This window comes from Quercus robur, chromosome 8, assembly GCF_932294415.1.
Source record: "Quercus robur chromosome 8, dhQueRobu3.1, whole genome shotgun sequence".
Lineage (NCBI taxonomy): Eukaryota > Viridiplantae > Streptophyta > Magnoliopsida > Fagales > Fagaceae > Quercus > Quercus robur.
Genome location: NC_065541.1, coordinates 4893813 through 4917808, shown reverse-complemented (window position 1 = coordinate 4917808; position 23996 = coordinate 4893813). Strand labels below are relative to the sequence as shown.

General features: G+C 36.5%; 3 protein-coding genes across 16 annotated transcripts in view; 1 reads left to right on the top strand and 2 right to left on the bottom strand.

Moving 5' to 3' along the window:
• LOC126694257 (disease resistance protein RPM1-like) overlaps window positions 1–23996 on the bottom strand; it is a 214486-nt gene that overhangs the window by 67332 nt on the left and 123158 nt on the right. The gene's annotated exons all lie outside the window — the stretch shown is intronic.
• Window positions 13962–15909, top strand: LOC126694261 (60S acidic ribosomal protein P0). The gene is made up of 5 exons (XM_050390398.1): window positions 13962–14108; window positions 14226–14294; window positions 14921–15019; window positions 15104–15496; window positions 15596–15909. Exons 1-5 carry the CDS (start codon window positions 14016–14018, stop codon window positions 15743–15745), a joined length of 804 nt encoding a protein of 267 aa, XP_050246355.1. The 5' UTR covers window positions 13962–14015; the 3' UTR covers window positions 15746–15909.
• On the bottom strand, window positions 18226–22757 carry LOC126695726 (uncharacterized). The gene is made up of 2 exons (XM_050392547.1): window positions 22445–22757; window positions 18226–20993 (listed from the first exon to the last, which is right to left on the bottom strand). The coding sequence occupies exons 1-2, from the start codon at window positions 22449–22451 to the stop codon at window positions 18226–18228; spliced, it is 2775 nt and encodes a 924-aa protein (XP_050248504.1). The 5' UTR covers window positions 22452–22757.

Here is a 23996-nt window from a genome sequence, read left to right as displayed (position 1 = left end):
AATCAACAAATGACATCAAATGGAGGTCGCCAAGAGAGTGCACTTGGCTTAAAGGTCATATTGAGTAAAAATGAGTCAATATTGATTGAAAATGTGATTGGGCTGTACATTGGGTCATTTACCTACAACATATTTGAGATTTCCATTTCATCTACTTGTGTAAAGAATAAACTAATAATAAACTTTCAAATTAGATTCACCAAGAGAGTGAATCACAAGGAGTAGTGTGTAGCGGGGAGTGGAGATTAGGTTCATTGGGAAAGGAGTTCAAAGAAGGAAGAAGGGGAAAGGTCAAATGTCACTATTGTCCTTTGATTATATACAAAATAAAAGTAAGCAACATGGACTGTATTAGCAATATAAGAAAACCAAGGGAAAAAAAATGGGGATTTGGCCCACCTTTCTCTCCATCTGAGAAGAGCTTCTAGAAGAGGTACAAGTGTATGGCGTGCAATCATGGCTAAGGAATCCAGTACTTGCTCATAGGCAGGGTCTGACGGTCGAAGATACTGTCCATCCTGTGATTTGCCCAAGTAGCAAGAAGAAGAAATACAAAATACAATAGATGAGCATCAATCTATATTAGCAATACAGCATAGGCCAGCTTTCAAAGTCATAGTTTTGCATGGGTAATATATAAAAAATATGCAATTCTATAATTATGATGTCATTTTTTTTTTGAGAAGAATTATCATGTCAATTTGTAAGCATTTTGTAATAAAATCGATATAAAAAAAATTGTTTCTTTCATTCAAAAATTAATTTATTTACTTGTTGATATGAAATCAATCAATACTATTTAATACATTAGTTTCTTTTTTCTTTTTCTTTTTTTATGTTCCTAAATTACCCTTTAATCTCATGTTTGATAGTAAGTTTATCAAAGCCCTTCATTGTATTGTGGTATTTGTAACTAAGCATTATTCTGTGTGTGATCTTCTTCCAAAAAATAAAAATAAATAAAAAAACTGCGTGTGTTCAAAACTGTAACCTTAAAAATAAAATCCTAAGTCTAAAAAGCTTTGTGTTCATATTGGTCTCTTTTGGTTTACTCTTTCATCTTTTACTGAATTGTCATTGTACAAATTGGCTTTAGTTGCTCTAAACTCATACCTATATATTTAAGCATATTGTGTGTTCAATTTTGAAACTAACTGCTTATCATTCTTCTTCAGTATGGCTGCTGCAAATGCTGGACGCATTGACTATACACAGCCTGGACCCATTGACGACTCGGTGTTGTCACAGCAGGCGACGCATCGGTCCGAAGCTATTTGGAATGGGCAGGTAAAACACTCAACTAAATATTTACTTGTGCACATGCATTTAATCCATACAATGTACACGTATTTGCATATACTATATTAATCCATAACGAGATGTTATGTGCAGGATCCAGGGTCCATTACCTGCCGTAGTCGTAGTTCAGAGTTCTCCAAGCAACCTCCAATGGTGGACGACCGAGTGAGGAACATCATCACCACAGTTGGTTTGGAGGGACTCCTGTGGGTCCCGGGTAGAGAGATTGACAATGGCCTCATAACGGCCTTAGTGGAGCGATGGCGGGCCGAGACTCACACGTTTCACATGCCACATGGTGAGGTGACCATCACATTGCAGGATGTGGAGGTTCTTCTCGGGCTTCCTGTTGATGGTGAGGCTATAACAGGGAGCACACAAAAAACTTGGGTGGATGTGTGCCGGGACTTCCTTGGCTTTCGACCTGTAACTCAAAACAACCATAAGCAACTTGATGGGCAGAGGATTCTCATCAACCACCTTTTGGAGGAAGTTGCTAACCCATTGCCGCCTGATGCTGAAGAGGATCAGCTGCATAAGTACGCACGATGCTACATCCTAGCGCTATTGGGGGACACAATATTCATGGACAAATCCGGCGATAGGGTGCATCTAATGTGGGTGCATCTAATGTGGGTGCAGCAGTTGGAAGACCTTCACAACCCACGGAGGTACAGTTGGGGAAGTGCTTGCCTTGCATGGTTGTATCAAGAGCTATGCAGGGCAAGCGAGGACACCAGCCAGATTGGTGGGTGCTTGCTGTTGCTCTAGTATTGGGCATGGGCCAGGTTCCCCTATTTGTGCCCGACAGTTGAGCGAGGCCCGCCAGTGGGTGCTTACGGTCCTCCAGTACGTGGTCCACTATCCCTGAAGTAAGTCTCTACCTCATACTGCTATAACATACTGTCTTCACCAAAGCACGAGTCTTATATTATGTTTTGAGTATCTAATTGCATAGTAAATAATATGGTGAGTATTTAGGGGTGATATTGCATAGTAACTGCTTATTTTTTTAACAAAGGTCAATTATTTTTTACTATTTATGTAGCATTTACAAAAAATATGGTGAGTATTTAGCCGTGATATTGCATTAATAATTGCTTATTCTCTAACAAAGAGCTTTATTTTGATAACAATATCAGATGAACCTATAATCGTGCTTCTAAAATCCTATAAACACGACTATAGACCTAAACTATAGTCACGTTTTAAAAACACGGCTATAGGAAAGCTAAAGTCACAGTTTATAAATGCGGGTATATGTCATCTTAAAAAAAAAAAAATTACTCTACAGGTCCTATAGCCACATTTTTTAAACCAAACAATAGGGCCTATCCAAAACACATGGCTAAAAACACTTATAAACGCAACTTAGATCTTACCTATAGCGCATTTTGAAAACGCAACTATAGGTCAATAATTTAAGCTACATTTACTAAAACGCGACTATAGGTTAGCTATAGTTGCATTTTTGTAAATGTGGCTAAAATAAATGCGGCTATAGCCCACGTGTTTTGTAGTGTGATGAGTGTGGGGTTGCTATGTTGATGGTGGCTAAATGGGCTTATGGTGGCTAGTTGCTTGATGATTGTGGGTTGCTCCATTGATGGTAGTTGGTTGCTTAGTGATTTTGGGTTGTGCTAGGTCTTTGAGAGAGAGAGGGAGCGAGTGAGAGAATTCTAGAGAGAGTGGGAGAAAGTGTGAAGGAAATAGACTAGAAGGGTTCTAGAGAGAATGAGAGTGTAAAGGAAATAATAAAAAATGTAGAAGAATAAATATTTATTGAAATAAATTTTTAGAGTAGATAATCTAATATGGATGTTTTTAAAGAGTAAGGAGAAAGTACACTTTACCCCCCTTTAAACTATATCACATTTTAAACTTACACCCTCTAAAACTATGGGAATGCACACTTTTACACCCCCTTCCCCACCCCCTGGCGCGCGGCCGCCCTCTAAACTATTACTCGTGTAACACTAATTTACCCTCAAAAGTATTAATCGTGTAACACTTTGCACCTCATCCCATGGGTAATAATTTACGAAAATAAGTGTGTTCTCATTATTTAAGACGATAAGTGTAAAAGGGTTATAATTTAGGGGGTAAAGTGTGCATTCTCATAGTTTAGAGAGGATAAGTATAAAAGTGAGTATAGTTTAAGGAGATAAAATGTGCATTGTTATAGTTTAAGAGTTAAAGTGTAATTTCCATAAAGAGTAATGCTACATATAAGCACAAACTATTTTACAATATTTTTGCAAACTATTGTGTGATAAATTCTTACAGATTCTCATCTAAACTCACTATTAACATCACAAATAAAGCTCGGAAAGTATTAAATATCACCACCAACTTTGGATTTGAATGTCTCCACTTCCTATAATAAACTGGCTCGTATTTCTTTTGATTATTAACAACCTGCACTTTTTATTAATGAGTTTATTTGGAATTACAAGTTGGATTTATTTTCCTTTATTCTCCTATTATTGGGGAGATGATATATTGAAGAGATTTCAATTAAGTAGTCTATATATCCACCGCGTAGCCATCAAGTGACAACTGATGTAATTTTGACAACATGACAGCTACTCACAAAAACACCCCCTTCACTAACTAATATAAATTGCAACCTATATAGTACTGCACAAGTAATATAAATGTAGGGCTCAGCCCCATATTAAGTTTCTCTTATTGCCAAATCATCACACAAAATTTGTCAAATCTAATCATTGGCATTCGAAATATATATAAAGGATAAAAATAGACCCTTTTTAGTAAATACAAAATGCTCTTTTAAGAGCTATCCAGAAGCAATTTAATCAAAATTACAGGGAAACAAAAAGGGAGTCTAATCTGAAATATTTCACTAATATAGAGCTAGCATTAAACCTTAAATTTAAATTGTAGTTTCATCTACTAGTTGCAATCACCACAAAGTCCATCAACAAAATGGAAAGAAACCAATATATCAAGTATTCTCATACCAGGCCAGTGCCCAGAGTAACCTTACATTTGGTTCATTCCAACAGAAAAGAAAACAGTTCATCAGTGATTGATTTGTTGAGCATCTTTCTTGTTCCCCTGATCCATTTCATCAGCCTTCATACCCAGACACGCAATCTTAAGACATCCTTTCCATTTTGAGCTTTTTTTCTTCCCTGGAAAAGTATACGAGTCCCACCCCTGTAAAAGACCTTCCACCACATCAAAATCACCATTGAAAACATGTAAACCCTGCAAACACTGAACAATCTGCGACATCGTAGGACGTTTCACCGAATGAAAGTTCATACAGTGAAATATCATCTTTGTTAGTGCTACTCCATCAAGATCATCAAAACCAGGTTCTGCCTTCAGGCTCTCATGAACAAGATGACAGTCATTTGGCTGGAAGCCAGACTTCAATTTCATATGGTATTGATCCGAAGCCCAGATCAGAGGTTTTTCTGTTTCATCTTTCCAATTCTCCCCACTAAAGGCACGTTTACTTATGAGCCCTATAAGTACAATAGCAAATGAAAACTGATCCGATCTCAGCGACCAGACACCTGTTACAGAAATTTTTTGTAAGTGCAATAAAGAAAAAAAAGTAAAACTGCAATGCCAAAAGACTCATGAGTACAAGCTATTCCGCTACAGTAGTTGAACATAACAAACAGAACTGTTAAGCATTCAAGACGTCTAAGTTAAAGAACAAGCAGGGTCAAAATCAAAAGGCAAAGCCCAGGAGTTTGTTAATTCAATGTCTTAAAATCTCCATAATTTGCATGTGCATTCAGATAGTAATCAACACTTTGCATGTGTAGTCTAATAATAATCAACACTTGGGATCTGTATTCTGATAATAATCAACATCGCTTTCTTATAGATTATAGTGACCATGACTAATCTATATTTCATCCAAATATCAACACAACTAAAAGAGGCCGTCTGAAACTTGTGAGTTCCCCACAATATCATAAAAGGGTTCACAAAAACAGCTATTCATCAAATTGCTCTCTAAAACTTTCAAAACCCCAAAAACACTGTTCACAGAATAGAGCAGCCAGTGCCGGCCCTAGACATTTTGAAGCCTTAGGCGAACAATTAAAACAGGCCTTTTTTATATTTACATATTAATAAAATTAATATTTTTATATCATAAAATATTTGATTTAAATTTATTTTTCTTGCCCTTGAGATGCAAACTATCTAATTAAATTTTTGTATTCCAGTTTTCCCAACATTTCTTTTTTGAGATGCATCCTTTTTTTTTTTTTTTGATAATCCTTTAGTACTATTATTTACTTTTGTTTTTTGTTTTACGTGTTCCAATGTTTTTATTTTTTTGGATTGAAGTCTTTTGTTGCAGTAATACACAGTAAAAGGTCCAAAACGCAAGATTTGGAATAAAAATAAAACACTCCCATTAAAAAAATACATAAAACGCAAGATTAAATAAAATATATAGTAAGAGTAAAACCAAAACTCCAGCCCACAAGTCTTATTAATAGCAACGTCAACCACAGCCCAGATTTAAAATATTGTATTAGAAAAAAATAAAAGCAGTGAACCCAAAATACAAGAGTCAAGACTAGGGGCAGCAAAGAAAGAGTGTGTCAAAGAGATATCAAATCTTAAATCAGAGAAGAGAGAGGAAAATAAACTCAAACTAGAGAAGAGAAGGTCATACCTCAGCCAATTCTACTAGTGTGTGAGTGTGAACAATAAATCAGACAGAAAAGTGAAGGTATGACACCAAGCCACCAACAGAAGGGATTCAAATTGGGTCAGTAGTGACTAGTGAAGAGGAAGAATAAGATTATGCAAATTGCTAAAGCAGAGCTAAGAGAGAAAGACAGAGAGAGAAACAATACAGGTAAAAAAATTTGGGATTTGGGGTTTTTTATTTGTAATTGTTTTGTGTGTAATTTTTTTAGACCTATCTTGTTGTTAATTTTGGTTTGTCTAGAGGCTAAATGACTTTATTTTTTAGACAACTGATTTGTTTAGACCAGAAGATTTTCTTCTTGTTGGGTCAAAAGGATGGAGCAGATTTTATTTATTTCTTTATTTATTTTCCAAGATTCAGTAGGGGCCAAAAATAATTTGTTGATATGTTGGGGTGAAGTTTAATTTTTCAGGCTATATATACTACCCATTTTTTTTCCAAAATTTTGGGGCCTCCTTCCACTAGGGGCCTTTGGCCATTGCCTAATTGGCCTAGTGGAAGGGCTGGCACTGAGAGCAGCCCCCGAATCCTCAAGTTTTCTCCCTTTCTTGTCCTCCAAATCTAAAATCAAGTTTTCTCCCTTTGCTGTCCTCCAAATCTAAAATCCTATGCCTTTTCTACACCATTAACGCCATCTGTTCACAACTTGCTGTCCAAATCTGTCAGCTCAGATTTGGATCCTTTCCCATTTTTCCTAGCTACATCATTTAATGAAATTAGTCATCAAACTAAAGTTAACACAACAGTTTTTATTTGTTTAAAGATAAAGAAAATTTATTCAATAAAGAGGAACCTCTAGTACACGGGACTTGCACCCAAAGCTTACCTAAAATAAGTTATAAATAATTTTTAGGTTGAAATTAAACTTCATAATAGATCTGAGGGAAAAAGAAGATGAGAAAATAGCTGGTTTGTGCTTTGTCTTTTAAAAGGGCCGTTTCTTATTCCAGTGATATTATTAATTAGTTTAATATCTTTAAGATTATCTCAGTAGTTATATGTGATTACATTATCTTAGTTTTAACAGTCTCATACGTTTTATATTGATATTGATATTATTAATTAGTTTAATATCTTAGTTTTAACATCCAATTAACATTAATTGCTAGGTTTCAGCTTTTAGTATTATATTCATATTTAATATATGTGATTACATTATAGTTTTAAGATTATCTCAGTACTTATTGATCCATTCTTCTTGATTGTAGGTGGTTGTGGGTCCCGAACAAGAAAAATAGGCCCGCCCACATTTTCAGGGACAGGTATCGCGAGCAACTAGCTTCCATGTTGCCAGACCAGGTATGAAAATGCCTTATTTTACGCTTTTACGAACATCCATATAGGTTTTGTGAACTTTGAAATATAAACATTGTTCCGTAATGTGTTGTGTACTTTTTTTTGGCTATTGTAGGTGGTGTGGCAGCCATATGAAGCTCATTTTGACGACCTCCTGCCGTGGTGTGTTGCAGGGAGGGCCGTATGGACGGCAACGGTGCCGCTTGTATGTTTCCACCTAGTAGAGAAACATACACCGGATCGTGTTGTTCGTCAATTCGGGATGATCCAAGAAATTCCCGAAGCTGTTAACACTGACAGAGTGCTTCATGGCATTGATTTGAGGGGGAAGATCGGTGTTAATTGGATGCAGAAACATGCTGTGCATATCCTTGAGTGGGGTAATCGCTTTGTTCGGCGTTGTGAAGCAGTGCTTGGTGATATGCCTCCAGAGCACGAGTACCACGACTGGTTCAAAAGGGTGACTCGGAGGTTCATCGATAGGCCTGGTGCTGTAGTGACTCTGCTGGTAACTTCTCTATTTCTAACCCAAGTTACCGTGTTTCTTACCATTGGTCACATGTTTAGAGAGCATGATGTTTGCCTCGTGTATTTTTTGCTTAGCACTTCATCTCCCTTTAATTTGCAATTTTTAGTAGCAGAATCAACATTTATTTTATTATCAATTCGCATTGTTGATTTCGTATTGCAGGTCTAATATGTGTGGTCTTTTCATGTGCAGATTGAAGGATACGTCCGTTTGTTGAGGCGTCATCTAGTGGGCACGGAGGACCACAATGACATTACTGAGGTGCTGACGGCAGTGCAGGCGATGGCACGTGTCCAACCTCCTATCCCTGAGGCCCCGATTGAGGAGGCAGCTATGCCTACCGGCCCAAGCACGAGCACAGCTCCTGCCGGATGTCAATCCCGTCCGCCTGTTGCTACCCCTCAGCTTCTCCCTACCCCCGATCCCTCTGCATCCACCCCACATGCATCCGCCAGCCCCACCATCCCTTCATCCACCCCACATCCATCCCCTACCGTCACCATCCCTTCACCCAACCCACATTCAGCTCCTACGCCCACCATCCCTTCACCTAGCCCACATCCAGCCCCTACGCCCACCATCCCTTCACCCACCCCCCATCCATCTCCTTGCCCCACCATCCCTCCACCCACCCCACTTCCTTGTTCTGGCTCTGACGTCCGTCCACCCACCCCACAGTCATTAGATCAGCTGTCACCCATTCCATCATTTGACCTGGGTACCCCACCTGACATGCAGCAGGAGCCACCCTCCCATAGTTCATTTAGTACCCCTTCTTCAGCCATTGACCCACCCCATGTTCAGGCTGAGCAGGCGGTTGGGTTACCTACAGAGGCTGAAGGTCGGCCTAAACGCATATCAAAGGCACCTCCGTGTGGGACAGGGGGGCACAAACATGGACACAATGTTGGGCCCGAGGCATCTGACGAAGGACATGCAAGACCTCCTCCGCATTATACGAGACGACGTAAGATTCAAAAAAGGTATATGAAAGCTTAATGTGAAACAACACACTTTATTCCATTATTATTTCTCTTTTCACTTTTCAATAACATTATTTTTGTTTTCAATATGGTTTGTACATTATTGGAACTAGGTGAATGCCTCAAATAATCCGATTAGCTGGAGGTAGATATTCCAACAGATTTATATGGTTCTTAGTGTGATGGTTTAGGTAATACTCCATGTTCATTAGCCTTTATTCTTTACACAAACATGCAATTTGCAAGGTACCCAACTGCAACAAAAGAAAATATTTATGTTTATATCTGACTTTTGATTCATTTCGTAAGATGTTTATGATTCTACTATGTACTCTTAGAATTGATATTTGGGTAATACTAATATTTATCAATTTTAGCTGATTAAGATAGTTTTGTTGGTTCAGCCTTTAGGGTATTCCATCAATACTGATTGATTCTTGGACGTTTAGGAAATTTAAAGTTTTAATATTTTTAATCCATTTAGGGAATAGCATATTTTCTATGATGGTAAATTAAAGTTAAAAATGCTTGGATGCTGTTTTTTGGGTGTCAGTGTCAATCAAAAATGATACTAGTAGTTCTGAAATATTGTGGAACGAAAATGTTTGTTGGATTAATAGTGTAGAACAAGGCATTGTATTGGTATACATTGACAACTTCCACCTCTTCTCTCAACAAATTGGATACCCTTTTAGCTATGTGAAAGTGTTCTCTGATTGTTTCTTTTGTTTGTAATTCTGGTCCATACAAATTCTTAGAAGATTTTCTGTAAAACAAATTAGCCAATAGATTGCAGTAAGATTTGAATAGAGGTTTATGTCAAAATGGGGCCATGTTGAAGATTTTAGGCCTGATCAACTACATTTCAATTAGGAGACCCCATAGTAAGACTAAAACTACTCCTTTTGGTCACTGGTTGTGATAGACGGGCGTCGCATTTTGCATACACTTTAGGAGACCCCATAGTAAGACTAAAACTACTCCTTTTTGTAGATATGTATCTAGAGCTTAGTTCAGTAATGAATTCAAAATCTTTTTCATAATTCCTATAGAAATTACAAATGAAAAGAAAAAAGAGTATAATGGAGAAGATTTATTTCTTATGTTTTGTCATTTTCAATCCAATTTACTCTCTTATATTTTTCTGCTTAATTCCCCCCTCCCTTCTAATCTTATGGACTTTGGTTAGATATAATAATTTATTCTCAGAAAATTATTATCCTGCATCATGTTTTACATGATCTGATTGTTGTAGAATAAATCCTCGACTTCTCTGATTATTCATTGCTTCTTTGATGTGGAGCACTTCTTATTCAATGAAACAAAATTCCCTTAGTAATTTTTCTTTGCTTTTAACTTCTTGAAATTCCAGCATGTCCCACGAATAAATACCTTCATCCCTGACTTTAATGATGCAACTTTGGATCACCAACGACTTCTCCAGAGGTATGCTTTTACACTTGACAGTTAAAAAAATTTGTCTACAAATATCTTGAAGGGGAATCTTGTAAAAGTGTTGAATAGATTTTATTGCTGGAAAATAGTACTAGTAGCAGTATGTAAAATGACACTTTAATATTTATTGGCATGCTTGTTCACTCACATGAATGAGCATTGATTTAAGTGCTTAAACATTAATTAAGTTGCTTGTAAGTCATAACTCGTATAGTGTATAAAAAGATTTCAACTTTGCCATATACATTTACAAATTAATTTCCCCAAAAGGATTTATAATCTTCCAAAACTCTAATAAATATACATATATTGTCTACTTTGCTATAAATATGTGAATCTAATATCCAAAAAAGAAGTTAACATCTCCTTTCAAAGTCGTGCTTAACGATGATTTGTCATAGCATAAAATTTACCTTTGTAGTGAAAGCAATTTCCTTTTCAATATAATTACTAAATTTTCAATAAAAAATTCATTGGCTCCTTGGCACCACGGGCGTTACTTGATTTAGTGAGAAATAAGGGGTGCAATAGTGTAGCTGTATCTCTCTTTCTCTGAGAGAATAGTTTCATTTTAACTTTGAAAATAAATCCCTAAATATTTGTTGTGACCTTGGGGGGCCAGCTCTTTTGGAAGTGGGGAGGTGCAGCTCTTTATTTTTTGGCCAAACCTCTAAAAATTTCAATGTTTGTGTGTGTGTATAACTCTAAGTCATGTTAGTTTTTATTTTAATATTAGCGAGTATGAATTTATGTCTCTAAGTTTCATATCATGGTATTTTTCAAGATGGGTTAGATGTTATTATCTGGGTGGGAATTTCATTAAGTTCATCCTTGAAATTGTTCACATACAGAAACATACATTGTGATTTGTTTTCCCTTTCTAAGTATTCATATTGAGTCAACCAATTAATATATTCTTGAAACTCCCTCAACAGATGAAGAGATGTATATCAGACTCTTGGACCAAGTTCTGCAGTTGAATCAGCCACTCTGCTGGCATTTGGAAGTCTTTTCACCTCTCCATATAGAGGTTCAGAGCTGTACATCGATATTCATGAAGCTCCAAGAGATCAGCGGATACAGTCTTTGATTATTGAATTTCTTCATTTTGTCCCTGAAATTTTGAGTGCAGGAAAGGAGTTTGCTGATAAGAACATAAATGCCCATTTTCTTGGTGCACAGCTCAGATTGGTAGATGGGCAGTTCAAGAATCATTGGAAAGCTACTTTTCTGAGTTTAAAACAGAAAGTAGAATCTTTGGGACAGAGTCCACTCCCTATTCATATTTTTGTGAGGACTGATCTTCCCGAAGGTAATTGGATTGGAAGTTACTTGGGGGATTTGGCTAGAGATTCACATCATTTTAATCTGCATTTTCTGAGAGAAGAAGATGAGTTAGTAATAAAAACATCCAAAAAAGTTGTGGCTGCTAAGCATAGCCTGAGGTTTGCATTTGTTCCAGAGAGCATGGGTGGACTAAAAAAACCATTGCCCTTTTGAGAGATTACCTGATGTACTTCTATTCATAGAGGAAGCTTTTTGCAGCTGCGCTTCACTTGGTTTTGTTGGGACTGCGGGGTCTACTATTGCAGAGAGTCTAGAGCTTATGAGAAAATTTGGCACATGTGCAAGCCAAAGTCTGACTGCATTGTGACAAGTGGCTTGGTATGATAAAAAGTAAAAACTAAACTCATTGAAGGTGGTGTTAGTTTATGAGAAGAAATTTCTATGGTTAAGGGTTGTAGAAGTATGCTTTACAAGCCTTCCACTTGAATAGTCTTGCAGTAAAAGATGATGGGACTAGCAGTCTTCGGCAATGTCACTTATGCTTTCTTGCGATTCTTGTGATCCAGCCAGCATTTCATCCAAATCTTCTGTTTGTTGAAGGCACAGAAAACCGTTAAGGAAGAAATTTCCTCATGTCAGGATTCAACTCCACTGAGGTTGCAGTTTAGTGAAGGTCAATGTAAATATCTTACAGTCTCAAGGAGAAGAAAGAGGATACTTCTCAGATTTGACATGTGATCTGCTCTCTCCCATTTGATCTCCATCCACTCAGAACAGTTAGATCAGTTCCGATTTCATTGTTGATCTCTTTTTTCCTCTTCTAGTACATGGCTGTCTACTCGATTAAAGCTTGGAAAGGATGCGACACTCTACTTCTTCCAAATTCTTACTCAATGGGTCGACCTTTAGATCAACCTCTCTCTCTCTTGGCCTGGTATAGCAATTGGTGTTAATAGCTGTCTTACTGTTTACCAATTACTTAACCACTCATTTAGAGCAGTTGTGGCTATAAATTATGCGAGCTCTTGTAGGTGTTTATTGTCGTCTTGATCTCACATCGCTCCAAATTCCTTTTATTTCCTATCGGTTTCACTTTCTAATTCCTTGCACCTCTTAGTGTTTATAACAGAGATATCTATGGTTCAAATCTCTTATCCCATTGTTGTAACTATCGAATTATTAAAAAAAAGAATAAAAATTCAATATATATATATATATATAGTAATTGCCGTGTTGTCGTAGTGTTTTGTTCTTATTCATGTCCATATCTGTGGTTTTTAGGCTATGACCTCTTGAGATGCGTTTAATCTTAGCAGTCTGTGTGTTGGTTGTACTGTACTTGCCCCGTTTGTCTATAAAATGACTAGTTATTGTTCTTCAGGTGTTCCATGGACTGAAGACGAACATAGGATGTTTTTACTTGGACTACAGAAGCTTGGCAAAGGTGATTGGCGTGGACTAGCTCGCAATTATGTTATATCAAAGACACCCACTCAAGTGGCCAGCGATGCATGGTTAATTATGTCTCCTAACACTTGGACCAAGTTCTGCAGATGAAGAGATGTATATCAGACTCCTAACATTGTGTATGGTTAATTATTTTACATTTGGGTTGACATTCCATTCTTTTTCTTTGAAGGGGGGTGGGAGGTAGGGTTTATAGCTAGCTTTAAGTTCATCAACTTGTGTGGTTCTTATAGTTTTGCTGATTGTTTTTGTTCTTGCTTAGATTCTAATATATCTTTATGCTTTGCAGATCTTTAGGGCCTTATCATATATTCATCGCTGCATTGGAGTATGTCATCGGGACATTAAACCTCAAAACCTTTTGGTACGTCTGCTAAAAAATTTGCATGTCTATTTTAGATATTTAACTTATGTTTTCTTTAAGCTGCACTGCTATTGCCTTTGTAAGGATGACACAGGAAAAAAATGCAGGTTAACAACTTATTCTAACTAAAAGCTATTGCTCTTGTATATCTTAATGCAGTTGATTCTATCAGCAAACAATATATGAAGCTATTGGCAGTCAGCAGTACAATTGCCTGAGGGAGTGCAACATTTTAGTTGTACCACAATCTAGTACAGATTATTGGACATAGACTTACTAATAATGTATTATATTTGCAAACATGTGGCTTAATTTTAAGAGTAAGACCATCAATTCATTGAGCGAGAGCACTTTGTTCTCCCTTCTGGTGAAAAGGCTGATGAGGTTCTAAAGTAAGATATTTTGGATTGTTGGACGCCAGAAAATCACTATCGATGGACTGAATCTGAGTGTTAAACATGTTGGGTTTAGACCATCGATAATGATTTTCTGGAGTCCAACAATCCAGAATATCTGACTTTAGAACCTCATCAGCCTTTTCATCAGTTTCCTTGGACCCTACCTCTCACGTTCAAGTAGCTGCACTAATGTTGGAGGGGTCTACGTGGCGACTCGGTGGTTCTCATGGGTAAAAACACCATGATGAAGAGGTCTATCAGGATCCATGCTGATAACACTGGCAACAATGCCTTCCTCAATCTCATTCCTCTCCTTGTCGTAAGCTTCGCTCTCTCTCTCTCTCTCTCTCTCTCTCTCTCTTTTTCATTTTTTTTTTTGTTTGTTTCATTCATAGTTAAAAATTCTGTTTTGTTTGGTTTTTTTTTTTTTTATTAGGGAAACGTGGGTCTGATTTTCACCAAGGGTGATTTGAAGGAGGTCAGTGAAGAGGTCGCCAAGTACAAGGTAAATTTTTTTTACTTTTAATCAGATGTTTGGTTCCTTAGTTTTATTTATTTGAGGAGAAAATTAATTTATGAGCAAGCCCTTGTGAATGACATATATTTAACTATATATGCTTGTAATATTAAACAAGCCGAGTTCTACATATCAATGATTAGTAGAATTGATAGGGGATTGCTTATTTTTGTAGATAAGATATCAAATTAATATTTATAATTTATTGATAATATTAATAGCCCATTTTGTTGATAAGCTATAACCTGTTAAAAATTCTATAAATGGAACTTTTTTTTTTTAATCTAATCTATTCAAATAGTGTAATTTTAACTATAAGGTAGTTATCTATATTAAGCATAGATGTGAGAAGAACTAACAACTTGTGAATCGTGGTCTGTATTTACTATATACAGAAAAGAATAAATTAATCAAGTAACTCTTGAATGAGCTTAAGTTATTGGTTGTTCCATTTAACCATTTGCTTAGTGAGCAAGGTGATTGTTTTGTTTTTGTTATTTTTGAAATCTGAATCATTCTTTTTGAGGCTGTGGATGTCTTAAAATCATGTTCTAAATGCCTTATCCTATTCTGAAGTTTAACTAACTTGGTTGTAACAATTTTGAACTAAACAGGTTGGGGCTCCTGCTCGTGTTGGTTTGGTAGCACCAATTGATGTTGTTGTCCCTCCGGGCAACACCGGTCTGGATCCATCGCAGACGTCCTTTTTCCAAGTTTGTAATCTTGTCTTAAAATTCATTTGGTTTTCTATTTGTATGAAACATTTGTCCTTACACCATTATCTCATTATCTTTCAGGTGTTGAATATACCAACAAAGATTAATAAAGGAACTGTCGAAATTATAACCCCTGTTGAGCTTATTAAGAAGGGTGACAAGGTTGGGTCCTCTGAGGCTGCCCTCCTTGCAAAGCTTGGCATAAGGCCATTCTCTTGTGGCCTTGTTGTTCTTCAAGTTTATGATGACGGGTCTGTCTTCAGCCCTGAAGTCCTTGATCTTACTGATGAGGACCTGATTGGGAAGTTCTTTGCTGGTGTCTCTATGGTGACATCACTGTCGCTTGCTATCTCATATCCAACCCTAGCTGCTGCACCACACATGTTCGCCAATGCCTACAAGAACGTTCTTGCAGTTGCTGTTGCTACTGAGTATTCCTTCCCTCAGGCAGAGAAAGTTAAGGAGTACCTAAAGGTATTTGATTCTTCAGCATTAGTTAGGCTCTCACTCATTCACATATGGTCAAGTCCCATCCTTTGTTCAATAGATTAATTGTTTTGAGAATAAATGCAGGATCCTAGCAAGTTTGCTGTTGCTGCTGCCCCTGTTGCAGCAGCTGCTTCTGGTGGTGCCCCAGCTGCTGCTGCTGCCAAGGAGGAAGACAAGAAGGAAGAGCCGGCTGAGGAGTCGGATGATGACATGGGTTTTAGTTTATTTGACTAAACCTTGTTTCAGTGGTGATTATTCCTTGATGGTTTACTTTAGAAATGTTTTGTTTTATGGATAATTTTTATGTTTAATATGCCATTTTACTTGGACTTGAAAAATATTTCCTCCAGTTGAGAGAATTATTAATTTTGATGTTGTTTTGCAGTTTTGTTTTTTCATGGATGTGCTTAGTTGGTTTTATTTTAGTGTTTCTTGAGTTTGTAGTGGTTATTGATCTATTTGAGTTATTTTCCATCTATGCCACCCCTGTGAACCCAGATTTTTCCGCATCTGTTTATTGGAAAAATCTGTTTATTTCCCAATCGGATTGGTAGACACAGCAAATAACCTGAAGGTGCCCAAATGAAGAAGGCCCTCTATAATAGGAATGTAGCGTTTTTAACTCGCCCATTATTTTACACACCCGAACAACGGAAATAGGATGATATGATATCTGTCTTGTAGTAATACTAAATAATAATAACAAAAAAAGTGGTCCTCTAATTTAGGATTGGATTCAAAATTCTCAGTGGCCCTTCCTTAAATATTCTGAGAATTTTGGACACAGTGTCAAATCTTTAATAAACATTCAAATGAAAGAATCATAGTTATATTCAAATGAAAGAATCACAGTTACGTTCGGTTTTTTGTAATAGGATTGATTTTCAATAGAATGCAAAATATGTAGACACTGTACTAGAAAAGAAATATGCTTGTACTGTCAAAAAGTGGAAAAAGTATTTTTTGAGATCTGCCCTGAGGCTTATCATGACTAATCCTAGATGGTTCTGGGAAACATTACCTAAAGAGAACTCTATCCACACCATACATCCTTCAAGGGTCTACTTGGTGCTTGATTGATTGGTTGATTTTTTTTTTTTTTTTTTTTTTTTTTTTTGACAAAGCAATGAGGGCTGTTTTGGTTTTCTTGAAAGTTAATGATTTTTTTACTTATAAAAAAATTACCCATAACCCATTTATAATTTGTTTAAATGAATAATTAATACCCATCAGGCTAAAGTAAATTATTTATTTTTTTAAAGAATTCTAAAAGAGAATAAAATCTTATACAAAATATCATACAATTCGCAACACGCCATAAGTTACCAAAGAAGTCTTGGATTGTTACTCTCTTTTTCCCTTGAATAGACATGGATAACTATTATTCAATTCTCTACCTTAGAACACGGTTTCATTACAACCTAAACTAACTTGGATTTGGTTAATAACCAAAAAAACAAAAACAAAAAAAGAATTCTCTTCGATGTTGGCGGTTTAGAAAAAAAATTACCTGAAATTAGTTCTCAAATGGGGTAATAACAAAAAATTGAAAAAAAAAATTCCCAGTAGAGGGGTTACCATAAATGGAAATCAAGTCTTGGTTTCTACTTATAGAAATCGAGTATCTTATACTCGATTTCCATAAATAGAAATCGAGTCTTTAAGACTCGATTTCTATTTATGGAAACCGAGTATAAGATACTCGAGTTCCACTGGGAATTTTTTTTTCTTTTTTGGCCGCAGGTCACCAAATTGGGGCAATTCCCAGTAGAACTCGAGTATCTTATACTCGGTTTCTATAAATGGAAATCGAGTCTTAAAGACTCGATTTCTATTTATTGAAACCGAGTATAAGATACTCGAGTTCCACTGGGAATTTCCTGGCCGCACGTCACCAAATTGGGGGTAACTCCCAGTAGAACTCGAGTATTTTATACTCGGTTTCTATAAATGGAAATCGAGTCTTAGAGACTCGATTTCTATTTAAGGAAACCGAGTATAAGATACTCGAGTTCCACAACAGTAAAGGAAAAAATTCCCAGTAGAACTCGAGTATTTTATACTCGATTTATATTTATGGAAATCGAATATAAGATACTCGAGTTCCACTGGGATTTTTTTTTTTTTTTTGCCGCAAGTGCATGGACCAGAATTAATTTTCTCCCCTGCAGCAAATTTTCCAGGTCCAAAACACATCAAACAACTACATACGCTGTGATACGCGAACGGAGCATACATTAAAGTTCTACAACCAGATTAAAACAGTAACTATTCAATAAAATTATTGTTGGACAAAGTAATATCATTGTTCGTTTTATAGGAAAAAGCTGCATCACGCAACTAATGTAACGAGTAAAATGGATAGCAAATAGTTCAATTATCCGTAATTTACAACAATAAACAAAATAACAACTAAGTTAATACAACATAGTCTACATATTCGCCTAGCGGAGCCTAGCGGAAGCTCCATACTGATATAACATATTATACATATTCACCTAACACTTGTCCATACTGATACAACATACTCTACATAATCACCTAGCTTGTCCATACAGAAGATCACGACAAGTCCCACGTACAATGTCACTTACGAAAGTCAAGTCTCCGCTTGCCTGACAAACATTAAATACGGTTATTAGTTTCCAAAATGCAAAGAACAAAAACCAAATGACATTCTGAGTATATTATATAAAAACAGTGACGGCACTTGCCTAGTTCATAGCACTACCACTTGTCGAAGCCCCATGGGAATTGGGACAGCATCTACGGTTATGCCCCTCTTGATGACACACTCTACATCGTTGCCTCGGTTGAATCTCCCTCAACTCCGGATCTTCCCTCCGGCTTCCCCGTTCTCGCCGTACCCCATCCATTTCATTCCTTATTCTTGACATCGTAGGACGACCTTTGGCCCGCAACAATTGTGGGTCAGGCACCCACCGTGGTCCGCAAACGTCTATCCATAATGACTCTGACTTTGGCACCACAAAATTATGTGAATATGTGAGAATGGCGTTGTTCAGACTGTAACATGGGTCAATATAGCTGGGCGCATCGAGATGCAGACCTTTAAGAACTTTAATTGCATGTGAACAAGGGATCTTCAAGTTTTGCCACTTTCCACAACCACATGTTCTATCAAATATGCGCACATCATGACTGTGATTTCCCCCTCCAGCTCTATGGTCGTTATACGGGGTAACCACTTGATATATACCCTCTGCATGATTATAATTCCTCAGAGTGTGTCCAGCAATTTTCTGCTCATTTTTGTTATAGATCTCCATTGCATAATCACTCCACACCTTACCTCGAGAGAGATCAGAAGTAATTTGTTTATGTCGATCGTGGAAATATGCAACAAGTTTAAAAAAAGTGAACTCAACCATTGCAGCAATGGGCAAACCGCGGGCACCTTTAAGAACCCCATTAAAGCACTCAGAGATATTGGTTGTCATTGCCCCGTAACGTCTTCCACCATCATGTGACTGGGTCCATTTGTCTACATCCTCACTCATTAGATATGTGTATGGCATATAACGTATAATCCGGCGATCAGTAGGGTCTACACCCCTCAGTAAATTAATCTCGGCCTCTTTAATGGTTTGCATTATGGACACAAATTTAGCATCATGAGTCGCATATCCAGCTTTCAAGGCCAATGCCTTTAGAGTCGGGTTATCAAAGTGTGTGTTGAAGTTGCTAGCAACATGTCGAAGGCAATATCGATGATATACCCGTTCTCTTCCGTCTTGCCCTCTAGGCCACTCTCGAATGGCGCATTTGATACCTTTATGTCGGTCAGAAATAATGCAAATGTCCTTGTTTTCAATAACACGCTCTATCGAAGTCCTGAGACACTCTAAAAACCACCCCCAACTAGCCCCTGACTCCTTATCCACAACAGCAAAGGCGATAGGCAAAACCTTTTGATTAGCATCCGTTGCCATTGCAATCATCAATACCCCTTTGTATTTACCATATAAATGAGTTCCATCAATACTGATCACTGGCCTGCAATACTGGAATGCAGCAATGCATGGAGCGAATGCCCAATATACATAGCGCAGTAACGTAGTACCTTCTAATGGCTTAGGTATGGTGTGATAGCTATACTGGGTACCCGAATCCTGATCCAAGTATGCCAACAACAACTTTCGCAACCTTTGGTAAGACTCCTCCCAATCCCCAAAAATCTTAGCAATTGCCTTCTGTTTTGCGTCCCATACTTTATAGTAAGAAAGCTCATGATCATACTTAGTACGTATGATCTCCCAAAGCTCATCAATAGTAGCAGTGTGCTTTTTTCGCAATCTTCCCACAATTTCTGATGCAACAAAATTAGAATCCATCATTCTACCGTCTCTTCGCAGCCCAAAGGGTATACAACTGTGTGGACCCACATAAGACGTGACCATCCACAGACCATTCAATTTAGACTTCATGTATGCCCCAACGTACCACTTGCAGTTGTCGTCAACGCATGCGGCACACAATTGAGTTGTGCTCGACCTTTGGATGGAGAAATTTCTATTATCCTTTGCTGCGTATATTATCAATGCACGCTTCACCGCAGCTTTATTTGCAAAAGTCAACCCTTTACAAAAATGCATCCCATCTTGCCAAGTACAAAGAAATGGTATCTGAAGAAGTGAAGGATCAACCATATCTTCCCAAGTATTTGCGTAGAATGAGTCTGCAGGAGCTCTGTAGCCAATGGTCGTATCTGTATCCTGCTGGACACCAATATCATCATCATCTGCATCACCTTCATCATGGTACTCCATATTTTCCTCTTCAAAATTAGGAACGACTTCATGCTCATCCACATCGTTCTCAAAGTCACCTTGCTCAATCCTCTCTTCGTACTGATCCATATCATCATTATTTATGTTATCATTCGCAGCATGATCTTCGTCTTCGTCTTCGTCTTCGTCTTCCTCCTCTAAATGTGTCTCTTGAGAGTAGCGGGTTTCACCAGTATTTGCAACATAATCTTGAGATGGGAGCGTATAACCTCCCGTTGCATACCCTCCCATTGTAGTGCATCCATTATCTAGGGTTGTAAATTGTAAAGCCGTAGATGTTTCTTGCACCACCTCAGTACTGTTGTCTACACTCGCCTCCAAACTTACATACAACTCAGCAGCATTTACTTGGGACATTTTCTGGATCCTATTAAACATCATCTTTACATGTTTATCTTCTTTAATCGCCATATACCCGTAATTTATCCGTTCATGAAGAACTTCTTGTGGGTAACGATAAATAATCTTGATGTCATACCAAGCAGGGTTCAATTTCAATTCGTCCATTATTTTCCTCTTCAAATCAGTCAACGTCTTCAACTTACGACGTAACATCATGTAGTAGCATTCAATACCCTCCCCTCTAAATGGAAATCCGTCAATCCCTTCAGGATTGTAAAGGGGTCCACCGAAGTATACATTTATGTCAATATTCTTCAAAGATTGTGAACCTATTAGAGAGCCAAGTAAATTTATGTTAGTGACATATTTGATCTCTTTGATTTAACATCAATTACAAAACCTTTTCTATCTACTCAAAGTACAACAATCGCAACTTCTAAAAGTGTAACAATTGCATATACTCACCCCACATCACATACAAACACACTCAATCATTATAATTTCATACTCAAACAAATAAAAAAACTGAAGACAAAACTCACCCTCATTACAAAATTGAAACTCAGCTCTAACAAAAATATAAATAAAAATATCAAACCAAACAATAAAAGTCATGAGGATGTGCAAATGAATGAGTGCAATTATGTAACAACATCATTCAAGTAATTTTAAATTAATGCCATACCCTATTACACTACTACTGATGAAATAACATAGAGCAGGGTTCATCAGACAAAAAAAGAAAAAAAAAACACTAATGTGAATATAATCATGATCAATCAAATTAGACATATCATCTAATTTAATATATAAATATAAATATATTTGTATATTTAGCCTATTTATACAACTATATAATTAAATATTTATATAAATATATTTATATTTAGCCTATTTATACAACTATATAATTAAATATTTATATATTTATATAAATATTTAATTATTTATATAAATATTTAATTATTTAATTATATAGTTTTATAAATATATAAATAAAAATATGTATATATAAATATTTAATTATATAGTTGTATAAATATACATATAAATATAAATATAAATATATATACGTTTTTTTTTTTTAAGCCAAACGTATGCAGCCACAAATACATAAACACCTTTATACCTATGCCCAAATAACAAAAAGCAAATACCATTTACTATCCAACTAAGAGAGCCTCAAAAAGCTTATTAATCTCAAAGAACTAGAACCTTAAACCACAAAACATTCCCAACTAAACAAAAGCTACAACTATATAATTAAATATTTATATAAATACATTTATATAAATATATTTATATTTAGCCTATTTATACAACTATATAATTAAATATTTATATAAATATATTTATATTTAGCCTATTTATACAACTATATAATTAAATATTTATATATTTATATAAATATATTTATATAAGTATTTATATATATAGTTGTATAAATATAAATATATTTATATAAATATTTAATTATTTAATTATATAGTTTTATAAATATATAAATAAAAATATGTATATATAAATATTTAATTATATAGTTGTATAAATATACATATAAATATAAATATAAATATAAATATATATACGTATTTTTTATAAGGAAACAAATATACATATTTTAATACAAACAAATATCTTATTAGGAAACAAATATATTTGCCTAATACAAACAAATATTTTATTACAAAATGGCATATACACTAAAACAATGCAAGCAATAATGGTTAAAGCAGCTATATACACTAAACAACTAATTAGAGAGTGAAGAGATCCTTACTTGACATAATGATGTGCAAATGTACTGCTGAGATTGTATGAGAGTGAGAGGAGCAATGTTTTGCTGCTAAATATGTATGAGAGTTTCAGTCTCTGTGAGAGTTCTTAAGAGAGGTTCTGTGATTGAAGTTGCTGAAGGTGTGAGAGTTGTTGAGGCTTTGTGATTCAAAACATAGTCTGAGAGTTGTGGTTCAATAGTATGAGAGAAGTTTTTGCTGCTTGTGCTAGTTTAACATATTTTTTGAATATGTCTCAAAACAGACAAATTATATTCACATGTCCTTCAGCAACGTACTCAATTATATTCACGTGTACCTGCAACAAAGACTGTTGTTGTTGTTGACTAGCACAAGCACCAAAATAGACTAATAGGCTAACAAGTAACAGACAAATAATTCAACTCCTTCAGCACTAGCACAGAGCACAATATATTCACCTAATAGACTAGCACAGAGCACACAGCTAATAGACCTAGCACAGAGCACAGCAAAAAAAGCTTGATATGACCAGACAGGCAGATATGAGAGTGGTTTGAAACTCGAGTCTCTAACACTCGAGTTCAGTTTGCCTTAAAACTCGAGTCTCAGAGACTCGGTTTCAAAGTTAAAATGCGCGCTTTTTTTGCTTAAAACTCGAGTCTCAGAGACTCGAGTTTCACGTGGCATCTACGTGGAACTTGAGTTTCTGAGACTCGAGTTTCATGTAAACGCCACGTGGATTTTTGCCACATCAAAGCTTGTAAACCAAGCCTCAGAGGCTCGATTTAGGGGCCCAAAATCGAGCCTCTGAGGCTCGAGTTGCTAGTTTGCCAAAAAGTTTCAAAACCGGGCCAACTAACTGAATAGTTTCATCCTTATGGGTAATTACCCATTTTCGCCTGGCTGTAATTGTATGTGTGAGAGACTTTGGTAATTTACCATATATGTAATAGTCCTAACGGAAAATTGGGTGAGGACGTACCTGTAATTTTCTGAAAGTGGTGTGGGCACTTTGGTCCTCCACGAATCAACTTTGTAGATGCTTCAACAATTCTGAATCGCCAAGCCTGTACCGAACATAGTGTTCTCCACGAGTCCTATACCAGAAAGTGACAGAGGGAATATGCTTGACTTTCCCAAAATCAGGGCCTTCATCTGGTTGCAGACTAAGAACGAATTCGGTTGGCATTTCAATAAATTCCACAATTTTGAGGCTTTTTAGATGGTGGATGCCAGAGGGCACCTCCTTCAACTGTGGGCATTCTGCAATTATAAGCTTTTCAAGAAGAGGTAGGGCACCTTTATCTATTATCAACCTATTCAATCCTCCCAATTTATCAAGCCCTAGACTCTTGAGTTTCTGGAAGCCTCCTCCCTCAATACGTAATTGATCACCTCCATATCCATCGAGAAGCTCAAGAAACATCAAATTAGGCAGAGCTTGAAGGACCTTCAATGGATCTTCCATTAATTTTGACCAGCCTAAAGCAATTTTAACTATACTGTTGAGTTTCAGAATCCACTCTGGAAACTTTTCTAGCCGCCCAGCTAGGCTAAGAGATTGTAAGAGGGGTG